The following is a 16,435-nucleotide window of genomic DNA, read 5'->3' as shown; positions in this document are numbered from 1 at the left end:
CAGAAAACAAGTAATGAAAAACCTGCGACCAATAAAACCTGACCAAACACAACAAAATAGGTCTCAAGATTGCTTGGTTGGTTAAGATACGACTCAATGTTTTTGTGGCATCCATTTGTGTGGCCATAATTGATACTGGGTGGTCATTTTTGCTTTTCATTTGTGCATTTTTGCTGAAATATTTTACATTTTATATAACGAAAGAAACTTATCCTTCTGCCTTGAACCCTAAATGTATTAGTTTGTAGGAAGCAATTTCAGCTCAGATATAAATTGATATTTGTTGTGGAAACCAGCTTAGCAGCCATCTTGGATTGTAAATATCAATTTTAGATTATCATGGTTGATTTTACAGCAAATATAACAAAATATACCTATTCTTTGTCCCGTAAAACATGCCGAAAGACACCAAAATCAGTGGCATAGTGTATTGAGATATGACTTGTTAGACACTTAAACATATATTTGGATTTGTATGCAAATTTTATGCAAATTAAGGGTTGCACATGTCAGCTAATGAAAGATATGAATTGCTTGACCCAATATACCTTGCAAAGGAGAGCAAAATGACTCCAACAGCTAGTTATTGAGCTCAGATATGACATTTTAAGTGTTTTTGAGGTCGTCTTGGCAGCCATCTTAGATTTTTATGCAAATTAAGGGTTGTACATATCAGGCAATGAAAGATATGAGTTCCTTAGCCCCATTTGCCTGGCAAAGGAGACCACAATGACTCCAACAGCTTCTCATGGAGCTGAGATATGGCATTTTACCTGTTTTTGAGGACATTTTAGCAGCTATCTTGGATTTTTATGCAAATTAAGGGTTGCACATGTTCGGCAATGTAAGAAATGAATTCCTTGGCCCTGTTTACCTGGCATACGACACTAAAATCATTTTGATAACATTTCACAGAGCTGAGATATCACCATTTACATATTTGGCGGCCATCTTGGCGGCCATCTTGAATATATTAAAATGCCCAAGGGTGCCAGGGTGGCATCATGCAGATCCTGATTCAGTAGGCTTTGAAGATACAGAAACCACCGAGAACCATTGTGGGGCCGAAATTTTTGGGTTTTGTGCTTCGGCACCAGACTATTAGTAAACTTTCCCAGTTAACGAAACTGCTGATCGGCGGTTTTGAAGGGTGACTTAACACAATCGATGAACAAACTTGCAGTGATAACGTCCATGGCAAGTTGTCGACAAAACAACGATTTTAAAAGATTCAGCTTTTTTAACAAAACGATGTATATATATATATATATATATATATATATATATATATATATATATATATATATATATATATATAATATATATATATATATATATATTATATATATATATATATATATATATATATATATATATATAATATATATATAGATATTACTCTCACTCACAAAACGAACGCACTCGAAGCGGGTGACCACATAACGGGAATGAAAACAGTTCGATACATTGTCCTGTGGAAGACAAGTTTATAATGAATGATCTTACACAATTTTAGTGTAATTGACGGCGATAGTAATAGATTTGTTATACACAGTGAACATGACACTACATCACGTGTAATTTCCAACGCATGGTGCTGTCCTCGTAATAAAGTCAGAGTGCTGTCTAAAACAGAAGCTAAGGCCTAAGTTTTAGAGGAAAATTCTTGGAAGAATTTCTTATTGACAAACACAATTAAGTCGAGACAAAGCGACCGATTGGGCGTGATCCACATGCCCTTGTAATCTGCAACATAAACCCCGGGGTATATGTCCGTAGGTACCAAACAGCAAAATACACAATCAACGCCACCCTCAGACGGATTTAAAAGTGTGACCCATACCTGATTAGAGAGCAGAATATGGTCCTACCGAATTTCTCTTGCACAAATCTCGCTATTAATAGAACACATTACATTTCGCAGAAAGTACCCAGACGTACAATATTCTGTTAAACGTCGTTAAGATAATTTTTTCTTTTGTAATTTCACATTATTGGCTGTTAATATGCTCATTAAGAAAAAACGGAATAATACTAATAAGGGACGGTAGTTGTTGACTTTCAGTAACCCGTACAATTTTTACAGTAAGACGGTTCATTTTTTCTCGTTACCTGAGACCACAACTTTCTAAAGACAAAATAGTGCGACCCATTGCAGGAACGGAACTGTGGAAAGTATAGCTAGGTAGTGTCAACATTGATTCTTTTACATCATCTACACAATAAATAATCCAATATTGTAATAATACATTGTATAAAATTGGAATGTCGTGTTTCTGGGTAACTAGTGTCAAATGGCATTGTCATGTAAATTGTCGGAAGCGGTTTTTCCAAACGATGTTTTAATTTTATGCATTTATTAAATTCTCTTCCAATACTCTGAATCGTTCTTCCGATGTGTTTCTTTCCAATGATTATAACTTCTTTCATCTGTAGGTTGTCATTTATGTTTGACTACGTCCGAGTCAATGAAAAGAAAAATTGCATGGTTGCTATGAAATCTGGCCACTCCTTGAGCCTACTAGACATTAAACTGTGATATCTGATGATACGACTTAAGGGGCATTGTTTGCTGCAGCAATAATGAAATTGGCGAAGGCATATTTGTTTCTTCACAGTTGTGCAGTTGTCATATTATTTAAGGACCCGGTTACCAGTACTGAAAAAGGCAGTGAAAAGTCAGATGCCATAGCTGAGAGGTGTAAACGTGAGGATATGCAGAATGACAAGCTATCACGGGACCGGGTACAGGGACTTGTACCCAAAAGATGCACCAGTCAGCTTTATCATCGGCTGACAATAAGAACTTCTGTTCGCGATTTGCAAAATTTACGGAGCGATGCACGCATGGTGTCTCGGCTAAGACAACATTTGGTTGAATTATAGTTTAAACCAAATGGTATCCAATAAGTTTGTAAGGGTCGTACCTTTTTCTGTTTCGAACATGTCAGAGCTGTTATTGGTCTCCAGACTGGTCGACATGAAGGACAATTTATTGCCTTTAATGAACAAAAGACATTCCTAGTGCTGACGTTGATGGCACTGACCGACAAATCAAATGAATTCGAGTCAAGCCTTTGTAGAATTTTTATCGCATCAATTCTAGTCATTGATATTTCTTGGTAACCAAAACAGCTTCATAGAAAAGAGAAAGAAACCAAAACCCCTGCAGCACATGCATCAAATTAATGATCATATATGGCGGAAAGAGTAAAGCTTAATACAGCGAGTAGGCGTAGACCAGCTTTGTAAAAAGTTACAAGGTGCGGGCAGCTGAAATATGTTGAGGGCACTTGTTACTGTTTGTTGGATGGTTGCTACGTAAATTTAACACCGATAGTCGGGGGGGGGGATTTTACTGTGACTTTGTAAAAAAAGGTTTTGTATCAGTGGTATACATCTGAGACTTTGGTTTTAAATGTCTTAGATCCTATAATCGGCAAATGCTCTTGACAATGTCTGTTCTGCTTTTTTATTGCTTCCGCTAGTCTCGCCCCAGGTTGAAGTCACTAATGATTGTCGCAGTTTTCAAAGAATTGTTTGAAAGTCCTAACCTTCCGAACGGCGAGTTTATTGATTAATTACATTAAATGTAGTACGTGGTTCCGAATTACATACTACTTCAGGCACAGTATGGTAGTGTGTCATTATCAAACCAAGCTGAACTTCTTTCGAGAAACTTAGAAATAAAGATCGATAATTTTTACCATGTGTACACGCCAAGAAGATGCAGATGTTTAGCAGGAGGGAAGATTTAACCCAGTGGGCCATGAATGCCTTCTGATCTGAATAAAACGTTGTGTACCTTCAGAACGGCAGCATTTCACATAAGCAGAGTCGTCTTTGTCTCGAGACTAAACGAACTGGAAGTTGACCGGGCCATAATTCATTTCGCATTCCAGTTTCTTCCAGTGATAGTCATTCCGAGAGGTTTTTTCACAAGGGAACGAACTATAAACCCTCTCGACCAGTATTTGCTATTTGCATAAATCAAAAATAGCATTGTTTAAACAGACAGACAAATAGGTAGATAAGAGATAGATCATGTCCGTGGATAGATAAATTATCTATTTGACAGCAAGGACGTATTATGACAGTGACTGTGTATGTAGAGATGGAGAGACAGAGAAGATAGAGGGACAAAGAGACGAAGAGAAACAGGGAGAAAGGAAGCGATCATTGTTCGCCGCGTTCGTTCAGTGAAATTTAAAATCGACGGTGGCGACGCTACACCAACAGAACTAAAATACCAACATTAATGTGGAAATTAAAATTCGAACTTCATGGTCACTGTTTGGCCATGAAATGATGTGATTTTAAAGTGACATATATCCCTTTAAAAAATCAGCGATGGTCACAAAACTGTTTAAGCTGAGTCATTTTGAAGGCCGGCCTGCAACAACATAGGATGGGGATTACGATATTGGCATTGATTGCCTTTCAACCAATGTTGAGAAACGTTATACAAAGATAGCTAATTCTTAATTCCATGACAATGAAGACATATTGCCATCTCTTCAGTTCCTTCCTGATTTCCTGTGTTTACACATAGTTTTAATTCTTTCTGACATGATCATCTCTGACCAATCAAAGTCAAAGACACTTCTTACTTTCCAGCAAACACCGGCTACATCACGGCCTGAATTAGCCACCTTACCTTAGGATATGTTTATGTACAGTACAGTGTATGTGTATGCGTATACTCAGAGCGCATCGCTCACCACTGGAACTGGTCGTCACTTATCCACCCACTGATACATTATGTTATTGTAGCAGTAGTTCAACGTAGCTGTAGTAATAAAGTTTGAAGAAATAGAGCCGCCGCCTCTGTCTCCATCACTTGAACTCAAAAGACCCTGCTTCATAAACAATCCCACACACCACATCATTTGTTTTCGTGACAATTGCCTTCCTTCAGTGACCGTCACTCTCATTGGGTTTTTAGCTTAGGGGGACTTTTCAAAGATAATGTCTACCACCGGCAAATTGCAGTTTGTAAACTATGTCCAAAAGGGAATACCATCCTCGCTTCTAGCGTTTATGCTGGCATAAACATAATGTTTGTCTAATTTGAATAGAAAAGCTAACAACGTAAAAGAGTGCTCTGAAGAAAGCACTACAGAGGAATGATTTCGACACGTTTTTCATGCTCCACGAATACATAAATGTCCATCAAATGTTGTTTAACAAATTTTGCGATGTTTTGATCATATTATTCAGACAATACATGATCTAACCTTTCGCCAAGGGAGATAAACAGCATGGTGAAGTCATCGTGGTTTAATGACCAGTTAGAAGTAGTACCACAGTCATGAGCGTTCGTCTTACATTTTACACCCTTTGGTGCAGCAAATACTGAGTCCGAATCCCAACAAAGTCAAGTAAATCAAGGTCCGTCTACTACCTTATAAGCTGTTAACGAGTTATTTGTCAGGGGGATAAGGCCCCGCGTCGGCGATTAGCAGAACAAGTTATGAAAGGAATTAGGGAGGGCAATAACAGATATGGACTGTTTTCTTCGAAATACTGAACACTGATAGCTAGGGAAAAGTAATAGGCACACACTAGACACAAGAAAGCTTGTATAATGAATAAAAGGTTTAATAATGATATTTATTTATCATATTCATAACTTCTAGACGAATATTACTCACGATAACCACCAAATTTCAGGGTTGCATGCGTGGCGAGTTAGCATCGGCGAAGTTGTAATGTTAACACCAGCTTTATTTTGTTGAAATCGAAAATTTTACTTTTTTCTTTTCTTTTCATTTTTTCCTTACTGAAGACTGGGATTATTTTTCTTTCTAGTACAAACCTTTGTGCTCTGACCTATGATTTTTATTTTTACTCTGATTCGAAAGGGAATGGTTTAAAGTTTCCCACAGAAAGTTTGAGCAAAAGTTCAATTCTTTCAATTTCGAGGCGAGAACCACAGTAATAGAATGAAACGAATCGATACTTTGTTTTGCTTATCATATGCGCATTCTAATGAATATTAATGAAACACAACCTTTAAAACTGATATTGTCATGTGACTGGAAATATAGCAGATAATCAGTAATTACTAAATTCGAACTCAGCAATGGTTCTGAAAATTACTTTTTCTCTAACTTTGACATTTGCTCCTATCTAAAATAAGAAAACGAAAAAAGAAACTTTACAGAACGCAAATGACAAGTCCAATCTTACCAAAGCCTCAATTATTACCGAACGTTAAAAAATATAATATAAAATGATACTAAAGGTCACAATGTAAAGTTTATATCAAAATCTACAATACCACTGAATGTCGTAAAGGAACACTAAAGATCATAATTTTTAATATCTGTATATTCAACGGGAATTATCTTGAGTATATCATTTTATTTAAAATGGAGTATGAGAAAAAATTAGAATTTCATGAATAAGGACAAAAATGGTCTATGAAATACTACCTGTATACACTTGATGTCATATCCAAGATATCTTAGCCAAAGAAGTCTATAAGGCATTGTCTGAGACTAAGGTCAATAAATTACTCTTTAAGATCATATGATGGAAATATGACAAGTACTCGATTAATTACAGGCAAGCGCAAAACAATGTATATACTTTTATAATGAAATGATAGCTGATCAAAAGCCTTCTCTGATAGAAAAGAATGTGCACAGTACTCTGAATTTCACCAATATTTCGATACTTACTCACGAGGTGTTATTTTCACTTTTCTATATTACTTACGAGTAAGCATATAAGCGTAAAAACCCAGTATTTCACAGCGTCCTAGCACGTCCGCTCGTACCATTGTCAGACACTTCGTAGGTTCCATTGACTGCAATGTCCATCAGTGATTAAAAATGAACAAGTTTAAAGAATGTAGGAATCATCAAGTACCATGATTACACTAAAATTCTATATAATCTAAGCTTTATAAGTTAGCTGAATACACATTGGATTATAATCAACAAATAGTAAAATATAAAAAGTAAACTGAAACCAGGAATGCTAAATATAATTTTGAAACTGGAAAAAAGAAACATATAACCTTGATCATTCGATGTTAGACGTATGGTGGAGATTTATGCGGAAGATATACTTACGATACGACAATGGCAATGACTTAATGATCGGCGATATAAATCCTGTGTATATTTTAAAGATACAATATTTAAGAATGCAATAAAACCTGTATATATCAGAGCCATCAATACTGGTTGATGTCACGTCAATACACATTTCACTGTTTTATTGAAATACCTCGTCAGGTAAAGACATTTTCTCAAGACTAAAACATATTTGACTGTTATCAAAACACACTTTTTTAAGGTACAGATTAACCGGGTAGTCTTTGGTGCGTATCCCTTCGCTCGGCCAATATCCTATGATGCTAGTTCGAATGCTTATCTACTTGTATTAAAAAGTCACGTTTCTGAATTCCGTACGAGAGCTGAAGTTTTACAGTAAAATTATGTGAAGGCTAAAAGCATTTCTGGACGACAGAAACCGCCTCAGTTTTTGGTGTCCGTGTTCCTTGCAGATGTGCTCAGTGAAGTGTACTCCGACTCACTTTGCTGTAATGAAATCAAGACTAGTTTATTTTAGTGACACTTAAACCTCATCACCTGTTTTGATCAATTTACAATTACTTAACGACCTAAATTGCAAAGAATTCTATCGAGGAAGGCAAGTAAAAACTTCAATAATATATCAATGAAACAATATTTGCACAGTATCAACTTTCGAAGTGCTGTGCCTGTAACGGTGTACATAACCGTAACCTCACAGCAAGATACAATATTGTTAACGTTCTTCATGTCGGTAACTCACATTGAGATGACATGATTTCCCTAACGTATCGACTCGATGTCCAGCTATTTTTCAGACGTGGACACTAATATGTAGTACACACTCAAAAGGCTTACCATTTCCTTGACGAGGCCAGTGTACAGTCCTTCTTCATTATCCTTTTCCCTGTTCTGATATTTAGGCGTAGATGTCAGACCTGTAGACTGTTGAGTTGACACATTTACATATGCATACTCATCGCTTACCATTTCCTCAACCACAACAGTGTACGGATCTTCTTCATTATCGTTTTCGCTGTTCTGATATATAGGCGTAGATGTCAGTCCTGTAGACTGTTGAGTTGACACATCTACATCTGCATACTCATCGCTTACCTTTTCCTCAACTACAACAGTGTACAGTTCTTCTTCATTATCCTTTTCCCTGTTCTGATATTTAGGCGTAGATGTCAGACCTGTAGACTGTTGAGTTGACACATTTACATATGCATACTCATGGCCGTCATCAGGAACCCCCTCCTTTGGCTTATCTTGTTTTTCGTCTGTAACAAAACGCATCGTCATTCATTTAAACATATTTCAATAGCACAATGACTGCCAATTTAAAGTACGTAAAAAGCCCCAAGAAATAAATGAATTAACTTAAGAAAGAGAGAGACATTAATCGCTCATTTAACATTCTCAAATTTTGCGGGGTATACCTTTGTTATCCTTTCTTGGTGGTTTTGTGCTCATTTTGCCGAGTCTAACTTCTTCATGCTCCTTCCTTCCTTTTCGTTGGTTTTGCCTGTTGAATTTAGAATTTGTCAAATTACTTCAAACGTCTAAACTATTTAACTCAGTTTAAGGCTTTATATTCACTGTCTTGTGAACCTCCATAAAAGTAGAGGGACTTGATAATTGAAATTATAATAAAACACACCATAAGGCAAAACATTTGACACTCACCGTCTGATAATGAAAACTAGGGCAGTTACCAGGCACAGTATCAATACTAACGCAATGACGCTTACAATAATAGTCGCGTAGGATGAATAGTCAGCTGAAACCGAAAGAAACACAATCGTGTATAAGCTTATAAGTCTTGTAATAATGACTTGATCACGAAAAAGTGCTAGAATACTTTCTACGGACTGTTTTGGAAAAGCGACATTGTTTCTGATTATATACAAGGTAAAAATGAACGATTACTTAAAAACTAAAAGTGCTAGAAGAGCTTTCAATGGACTGTTTTTAAGAAGTGACATTGTTCCTGATCATATACTAGGTAAAATAAAACGATCATATGTTTGCTGGGCTGGTGGGCTTTTGTGATTTGCGCATAATGTATGCATTTTGTGCAAAAATTCGTGGTTATAAAATCATCGTTACTGATTTGTTTACTCAAACAGTTTTGATTGTTTGATGTGCCAGATGAGTCTCCTGGAATGAAAATTAGCTTTTACTAGTTATTCAATTGATATGTTAACCTGTGAGAAATCATGAGATAGATTGATATTTCATTCACATACCATCCTCGGCCATTATTGCTTTGTACACTGGACTCCACGGACTTTGTTCATCTCTGTTGTTGAATGACAGTATCAATTCATACTCAGTAAATGCTTGCAACCCAGCGACTATGAATTCTCGGGAACTGTTATCAGGAACTATCACTTTAACATATTTATCTGTGTGTTTGATCTCCTGTACCACAAATGGAAATTCTCGATGAATCCGACATTATCACATTTGATTTTAGATGGATCAGGGACCTGTCATAGTATAAATTACACAAAATTACGGTAAAGATAATGTAATTAAAATAAGAGGAAGACTCCTCCTCCCGCTACTACTACTGTTGAACTGTAACCCGAAACTAGACCCTCGCTTATCATCGATATCTGTCCACGTAGCTGTACCTAAAGTATCTTTCGTCATCGGGATTTCGTCTTTTGTTCTCACTGGTTTTGAATTTTTTCTGTACTTATATTGTAAATATTTGTAAATTCATTTCATTTCACATGTTCTCCTTTCCGTTTTCTCCTTGTTTGGAAACCGGTTTCCGTTTTCTGAATTTTAGTCCTTGTACAATTTTGTGTATATAGTGAATAAACGATGGTTTGAAAACTACTACTACTACTACTACTACTACTACTACTACTACTACTACTACTACTACTACTACTACTATATACTAGTACTATTACTAGCACTACTACTACTACTGTTCAAAAGTATAGAAGATTTCTTAAACATTCATTTCTAACATCAAAATAACGGCACTTCTTAGAAATATCCACCTTTTCGAGGAAATATGTAAATTCTAATATTCTTTCAAATGTGCCAAGTACTTATCGATTATGATTAATTGAAACGCCTATAAAGAAAAGTGTTGTCATCTTAAAATGTTCAACCTGTTATTAATTCATCACTCTACGTTTCGGGCGTAGTTTTCGCAACACGCACGCAGATAAATGTACTGGTTATATACTCGCTGTTGAATGATGTATTTCGCCGTTACTTAGGACATTAAGGGAAAATAACTATAGCTAGTTTCTTAATTTCTAAGCATATATATTGCTTCGTCACTAGGGGTACTCTAAGACTGATCGTTACTGTTTTGTAATTCAAATGAGGTATCGAGATGTACCCGGTATTTGGCTTTAAAATTTATAACTGAAATGCCGATTTTAAATAGAACGAAATTCTTTAAGGCTTAAAAGGTGGCAAAATAAAATCAGACACAAATATTATAACTTCCCTTTCAAGGAATATTCGTCCGTTCCATTTATTTATAACGGAGGTCAAACAAAACACAAAACTGAGATAAAGGTTGCCAAAAATAGTACTACTGAACGTCTATGAATCGCTGGCATACTCTGTTGAATCATAGATTGAGAGTTTTTTCTTTGTTTAAGCACTATCCTTGTTCCTAGTCTTTTGTCACTGTTTGTTTCCGTTGTCTTTCTTTTTCTGTACCTTTCTCTCTTGTCAGTAAATAAAAAAAGTAAAAAAAAATATTTCCCTTTATAATTATAAGTTTTAGAGTAGAAGAACGGAAAAATATGTACGCATATTTACAATTCTGTCCACCCTTTTATGTCCATAAGGTTTTTCCATATGAAGTTTGCCAAAATATTGTATATTGTCATCTTGATATTTTGCTACTTCAATTTAATTATTTCAGGATTAATTCAATAAAATACTAAGAGAACAAGTGGGAGTCTTGGATGCAAAGAAAAAAGTTAGGCAGATGAAACTCTTGTCCGCAACCTATCACATCTTGACAATTAAGCCAGCGTATGCAGATGTATCAAAATTTCTCTTAACGCTGGGCCTGCTGAACTGAACGATGTATTTTCATTTTTGCGTATAAATAGCGTATGTAATAACGTACTCATAGGACAAAAATACGTTTTGGGTACTCTAGACAATTATGTCGACGCATTTCGACTCATGGGAAACTTACGAGTAACGTGTGTGAACGTGTGTCAACAAGGTCATAACCTACCTATAGCCACAGGGGGAAGAAGTCAGTGCCCTTGTGTGGGTACGGAGGTATTTTTGTGCAACGGTTTACCATATTTGATTTTATTAATTTTGACTGTGATATTTCAAATAAAGAGTTCAACTCCACACCGTCTGACTGCTTTACATATTACCGACAAGTCCTTATCTCCTCTCCAACTTCTGCATACACTACTATAATTGCTCCGAAAACATTGCCAACTTGCTAATCCGCTGTCCGTATATCAGCAAATTAATTGACTAAGTCAAAACCACAGCCGTCACACACGTAGTAAAATAAGGACTACGTGTGAAATTGAACTCTTGATTTGAAATATCACAGTCAAAATTAATAAAATAAAATAAGGTAAACCGTTGCACAAAAAACCTCCCTCCCCACCCAAGGGGACTGATTTCTTCCCCCTGTAATATAGCTTACGGCCTGCGTGTGCGGGATGTATAAATCATACGCTGGCATACGTCGAAAAGTTTTGTGCATGCACAAAAGTTTCCAGGACCTTGCAGTACCACGACGTATACCAGCGTGCTTAAGTAAGCTCTTAAAGTGGCACTCCCAATTGGTAACATTTTTAAAGCACATTTTTTTTAATGCAAACGGTCTATATTTGACATGATGACTGCGCGCGGATCACGAGATATCGATAAAAACATGTCCTCAAAAAAGCAAAAGTTTGAATTCCGGTGGCCCACCTAAATTCAGCTTCCGAACATCGAACGTTCGGCACTGGGGCCATTGTCAACTAAGCTATGGAGTACGAGTCTACGCTGACGCTGCTGTACGCCACTGAGAGTACTACCGTGTCGGGGATCGGTCATGCCCGGTGGGGAAAGCCGAGTCTTACTGACTAGGAGAAAAAAACCCGGAAAACAAAGTTTGCTGATTCCACCAGAATTCGCATAGGTGACTAGCACAGATACGTGCGGTTGATACATAGTGGCCACCACATGGTATGCACGCATACGCACGCGGCGGCCGCTATGTATCGAACCACGCGTAATTGTGTGGCAGACGACAAAATGTAGTCATCAGAGGCGGCTAATATTTTACACGTAAAAACTGATATCTATGTATTATTGGTCAAAAATATAATAACTACAACTGATTGAGAATGATACAAACGACAAAAACTAAGGAGAAAGTTTAAAAGAAATTATCTGAGGTAAAGGCATAATGCTGTATATAAAGTCTTCGCAGTGGGAGGTTAATTAATTGCGTCGTTCGAACTTATTATGGACTCCCTAGAATATCGTCAATCAGCACAACAACAAACCTTCGGGGGATTTCGAGTCATAATCAGAATGATCGTAAAACGTCGGGATGTGAAAAATAGGCTCCGGAAATGACATGTTTTTATCGATATCTCGCGATCCGCGCGCAGTCGCCACGTCAAATATCGACCGTTGGCATTAAAAAACGTGTTTTAAAAATGTTACCAAACGGGAGTGCCTCTTTTATCTATACAAAACTTTTCCATAACGTATTCGTCGTACGCCAAGCGTATTCGCGAAATTTTCATGCGTTGGCATACGCTGGTTAAAACGTCAAGGCGTTACAGGGTCATAACATTTTGCTATTTCCATTCTATAAGGCATTTTACATTAGTATGCGTCAGCATGAAATGAATGCAACACATTTTGAGAAGCATGCTGAGTTGCTGAACTCAAAGTTGGTCACCCTACATCAAGGAATATAATCTTTAAACAGAATAACTAATTACGGAACATTCTGTTTATCCAGGAAACTTGGATATTTTTTAAAATTAACAATTTATGTTATCGCCAAGTTTACATATCATAACGCTAGATTCACCTTTATAACTTAAAGCCTTTGAATGATCCCTTGCATGATGTGAATAGTTAAATTCAATCTCTATTTTGAGTAACATGTTTCCAAAAATCGGTTTAGTCGGACAAAGCTGTTATTTATCCTTTTGCTCTAAATGAACATTATAGAGCACACCATTTGATCAGTGTATTCCTTATTTAAGTATCTTAAAATGCGAAAAAACGTCAAACTTCACCAACAATAAGATATATTTTACTCACCACCCAGATAACTTGTAGCGCATTTGGATGACTTGATGTTGTTCCTGTAATGGTTGGTCCCCTTGAAGGTACTACAATTGGACATTGTTTTACAAAAATCATACCACTTGATATTCTAGGAGGTGCAATATGTTATCATCTATCTAAGCTATTTGACAATTAGCAGCTATACAACAACATTTAATATTTGAATTTGAAGATTTGACATTAAAAAGCCACCAAAGGAGCACATTTAAGATTTAAACAGGAATAAAATCAATTATATTGTTGCTATCTTAATAATTGACGGCAACGTGACTGTTGTGAAAGCGTCCAATCATATGGCAATAAAATGATGTCATCGACAATAGATACGCAATTTACCATAGAAATAACGGACGACGCGCTGTCCATTAACGTTTAATTATGGGCAACGAAGAGATAGAAGCTAACAATTGATGGGCGAGGCTTGATGGGCGAGGCTTGCTGAGCCCGTAATTTGGCTTTCCTCTCGCCCGCGCTCATAAATAAACGTTAATGGTCCAGCGCGTCGTCCGTTAATTCCATTAACGAACCCCCAAACAGTCAAAATTTACCAAAATTTCTCATGAACGAAAACGGGGCCCCAGCACTTGTCACTGAGTAGTGCGCTATAAAATTTAACAAATCCGGAGATTTTTTAAAAAGTGTCTAAACTTGGCCAACAAGTGCTTCGTTTTATTTTGTGAATGATTATGATCTTTGTACAAATTACAATGTACATTGTGGCTGTAAAGGTACTATGTTTACGGTATTGTTTATACTCACAGGCACATAAACCATTATTGTGCACTTGTGGTCAGTCACATGGTTCAGCTCGAGCAATTAAATGCGACGGACATGCCGTGGTAATAGAATGAATGGTAACGCTTTATTTCGCACTATGATGGCTCTGATTTGTTAAGATAAGGCAAAGTCACTTTGCAAGATCGAACTGGGAAGTTTCCGCATTATATACACTTACCATCACACAGTGTGATTGCTGTACTATATGTTTCCTTGCTACCTTCTCCCAATGGTCCTGGTCGTTTAACAGTCACTGTAAAATCATAAACAGTAGACCAGTCTAGACCCGTAATGTCTGTAGTGTAACTTGTCTGATCTGGATCTTCTACCCGGAAATACTGATTTTCCGTCCAATCGACATCTAGTGTCTTTTTGAAGTATATTTTGTAAGCCTCCACAGGTCCATCTCCAATGTTGGTACCGTTCTCCCATTTCTCCCACTGACAGCTACTCTTATTGCACGTGGAGAAATGTCGGGCCGATTGCTCGGTAAAAATTCAGGTAAGACTGAAATTAGCACACAGTGTAGAGGATTGGAATTATGTCCTGTTCTTTGTTTTTACTATCATAATGACAATCAAAAGTTCAACGTGTGTTTCTTTTGCTAACCAATCTAATAATTTGAAATAAAACATGTTTCCTAGGATGATTGCATTTTTTAAAAACACTAAATAAAAATGAATAAACAAATAAATAAACAAATACACAAATAAATAAATAATAAATGTATTGTTCATCGATTCCTTACTGCGTCTTTTCGGTTGTTACATTTGATGTTCGCAATTTGTATCGTCAAACCTATATAGTTGTGTAAGAGATGTTGGGAAGAGTTAAACTTTGAAGTCCACAGTATCTGTGATTCGTGTCACTTTATTCAACAAACGTAACTTCAGCTTATAGAATCTAAGCTCAAAACGTCGGTTTTACTCTAAGCACAATTAAATACGAGTATACATTTGCTCAAATGGGAATTTTTTAAATCGAAAACAGTGATTCTAAAACTTCTGGGGTTAAGGCATAAGAGAATTCATTGATAATTACACTGACCGTAAAATCGTAAGTGTTTTGTCACAGTTGTGCACTGTCATGTATGTGTTTGTTTCGGGGTCACATTTTTTGATGGCTTGAAATCGTCACTTAATTTCTTGTGGTCCTTACCATATGTTTCGAAAGTTGTCAGTTCTTTCGACTGGTTACCAACTCTACAAGTGTACGGCAGTCCATTATCAACTGTAGAAGTGCTATAGGTACTTATGGAAAGGTACATCCCACTGAGATTGTGATCTGTACGTGTGATAGCAGATCCAGACTGATCAACTAGTGTCACATCATTAGCCGATGCAGGTGGGTTCCCAACGACTCCACAAATTATATTGGTCTGTTCACCAGGGTTGACTTTTACGTTATACAGCGCCCGTATTTGAAGACTCCCATCTGGGAAAGCAAACGTTTTGATCGTTTGATAAACAAACGGACATGTGATTAACACCTTCACTGCTGTTTGCCTAACCATATGTCTATTTGTCAAAGTTGGTTTGAAAATGTCTGAAATGATAATCGGTTTACGTTGCTATTGATAATATCTCCACTTAAAAAACAAGAACAGAGGAATAAGGTCTAAAGAGACTTATTTCGGCTAAGATCGTAAGTGTTTTGTCACAGTTGTGCACTGTCATATATGTGTTTGTTTCGGGGTCACATTTTTTGATGGCTGGAAATCGTCACTAAATTTCTTGTGGTCCTTACCATATGTTTCGAAAGTTGTCAGTACTTTTGTCTGTTCACCAACTCTACATGTGTACGGCAGTCCATTATCAACTGTAGAAGTGCTATAGTTACTTATGGAAAGGTACATCCCACTGAGATAGTGATCTGTACGTGTGATAGCAGATCCAGACTGATCAACTAGTGTCACAACATTAGGCGATGCAGGTGGGTTCCCGACGACTTCACAAATAATATTGGTCTGTTCACCAGGGTTGACTTTTACGTTATACAGGGCCCGTATTTGAAGACTCCCATCTGGAAAAGCAAACGTTTTGTTCGTTTAATAAACAAACGGACATGTTATTAACACCTTCACTGCTGTTTGCCTAACCATATGTCTATTTGTCAAAGTCGTTTGAAAATGTCTGAAATGATAATCGGTTTACGTTGCTATTGATAATATCTCCGCTTAAAAATCAAGAACAGAGGAGTAAGGTCTGAAGAGACTTATTTAGGCTAAGATTGATTTATAGTGATAACAAAAATGGTCATTTTTCTATAGATTATGAAAAGTTGCTCAA

At 36.7% G+C, this 16,435-nt stretch overlaps 1 protein-coding gene across 1 annotated transcript in view; it reads right to left on the bottom strand.

Annotated features, from left to right (window-relative positions):
• Window positions 1-7,490: 7,490 nt before the first annotated feature.
• Window positions 7,491-16,435, bottom strand: part of LOC139128937 (uncharacterized) — a 180,719-nt gene continuing 171,774 nt past the window's right edge. Inside the window, exons 8-14 of the mRNA XM_070694628.1 lie at window positions 15,894-16,169; window positions 15,306-15,581; window positions 14,326-14,400; window positions 13,344-13,414; window positions 9,299-9,473; window positions 7,905-8,329; window positions 7,491-7,553 (exon numbers count right to left, since the gene is read on the bottom strand). Of these exons, the coding sequence (XP_070550729.1) occupies window positions 7,491-7,553; window positions 7,905-8,329; window positions 9,299-9,473; window positions 13,344-13,414; window positions 14,326-14,400; window positions 15,306-15,581; window positions 15,894-16,169 (1,361 nt within the window). The remainder of the gene's footprint in view (window positions 7,554-7,904; window positions 8,330-9,298; window positions 9,474-13,343; window positions 13,415-14,325; window positions 14,401-15,305; window positions 15,582-15,893; window positions 16,170-16,435) is intronic.

This window comes from Ptychodera flava, unplaced genomic scaffold (assembly GCF_041260155.1).
Source record: "Ptychodera flava strain L36383 unplaced genomic scaffold, AS_Pfla_20210202 Scaffold_79__1_contigs__length_559180_pilon, whole genome shotgun sequence".
In the NCBI taxonomy this organism is placed as follows: domain Eukaryota; kingdom Metazoa; phylum Hemichordata; class Enteropneusta; family Ptychoderidae; genus Ptychodera; species Ptychodera flava.
The sequence above is the reverse complement of the archived record's forward strand: the minus strand, read 5'-3'. Positions and strand labels throughout refer to the sequence as shown.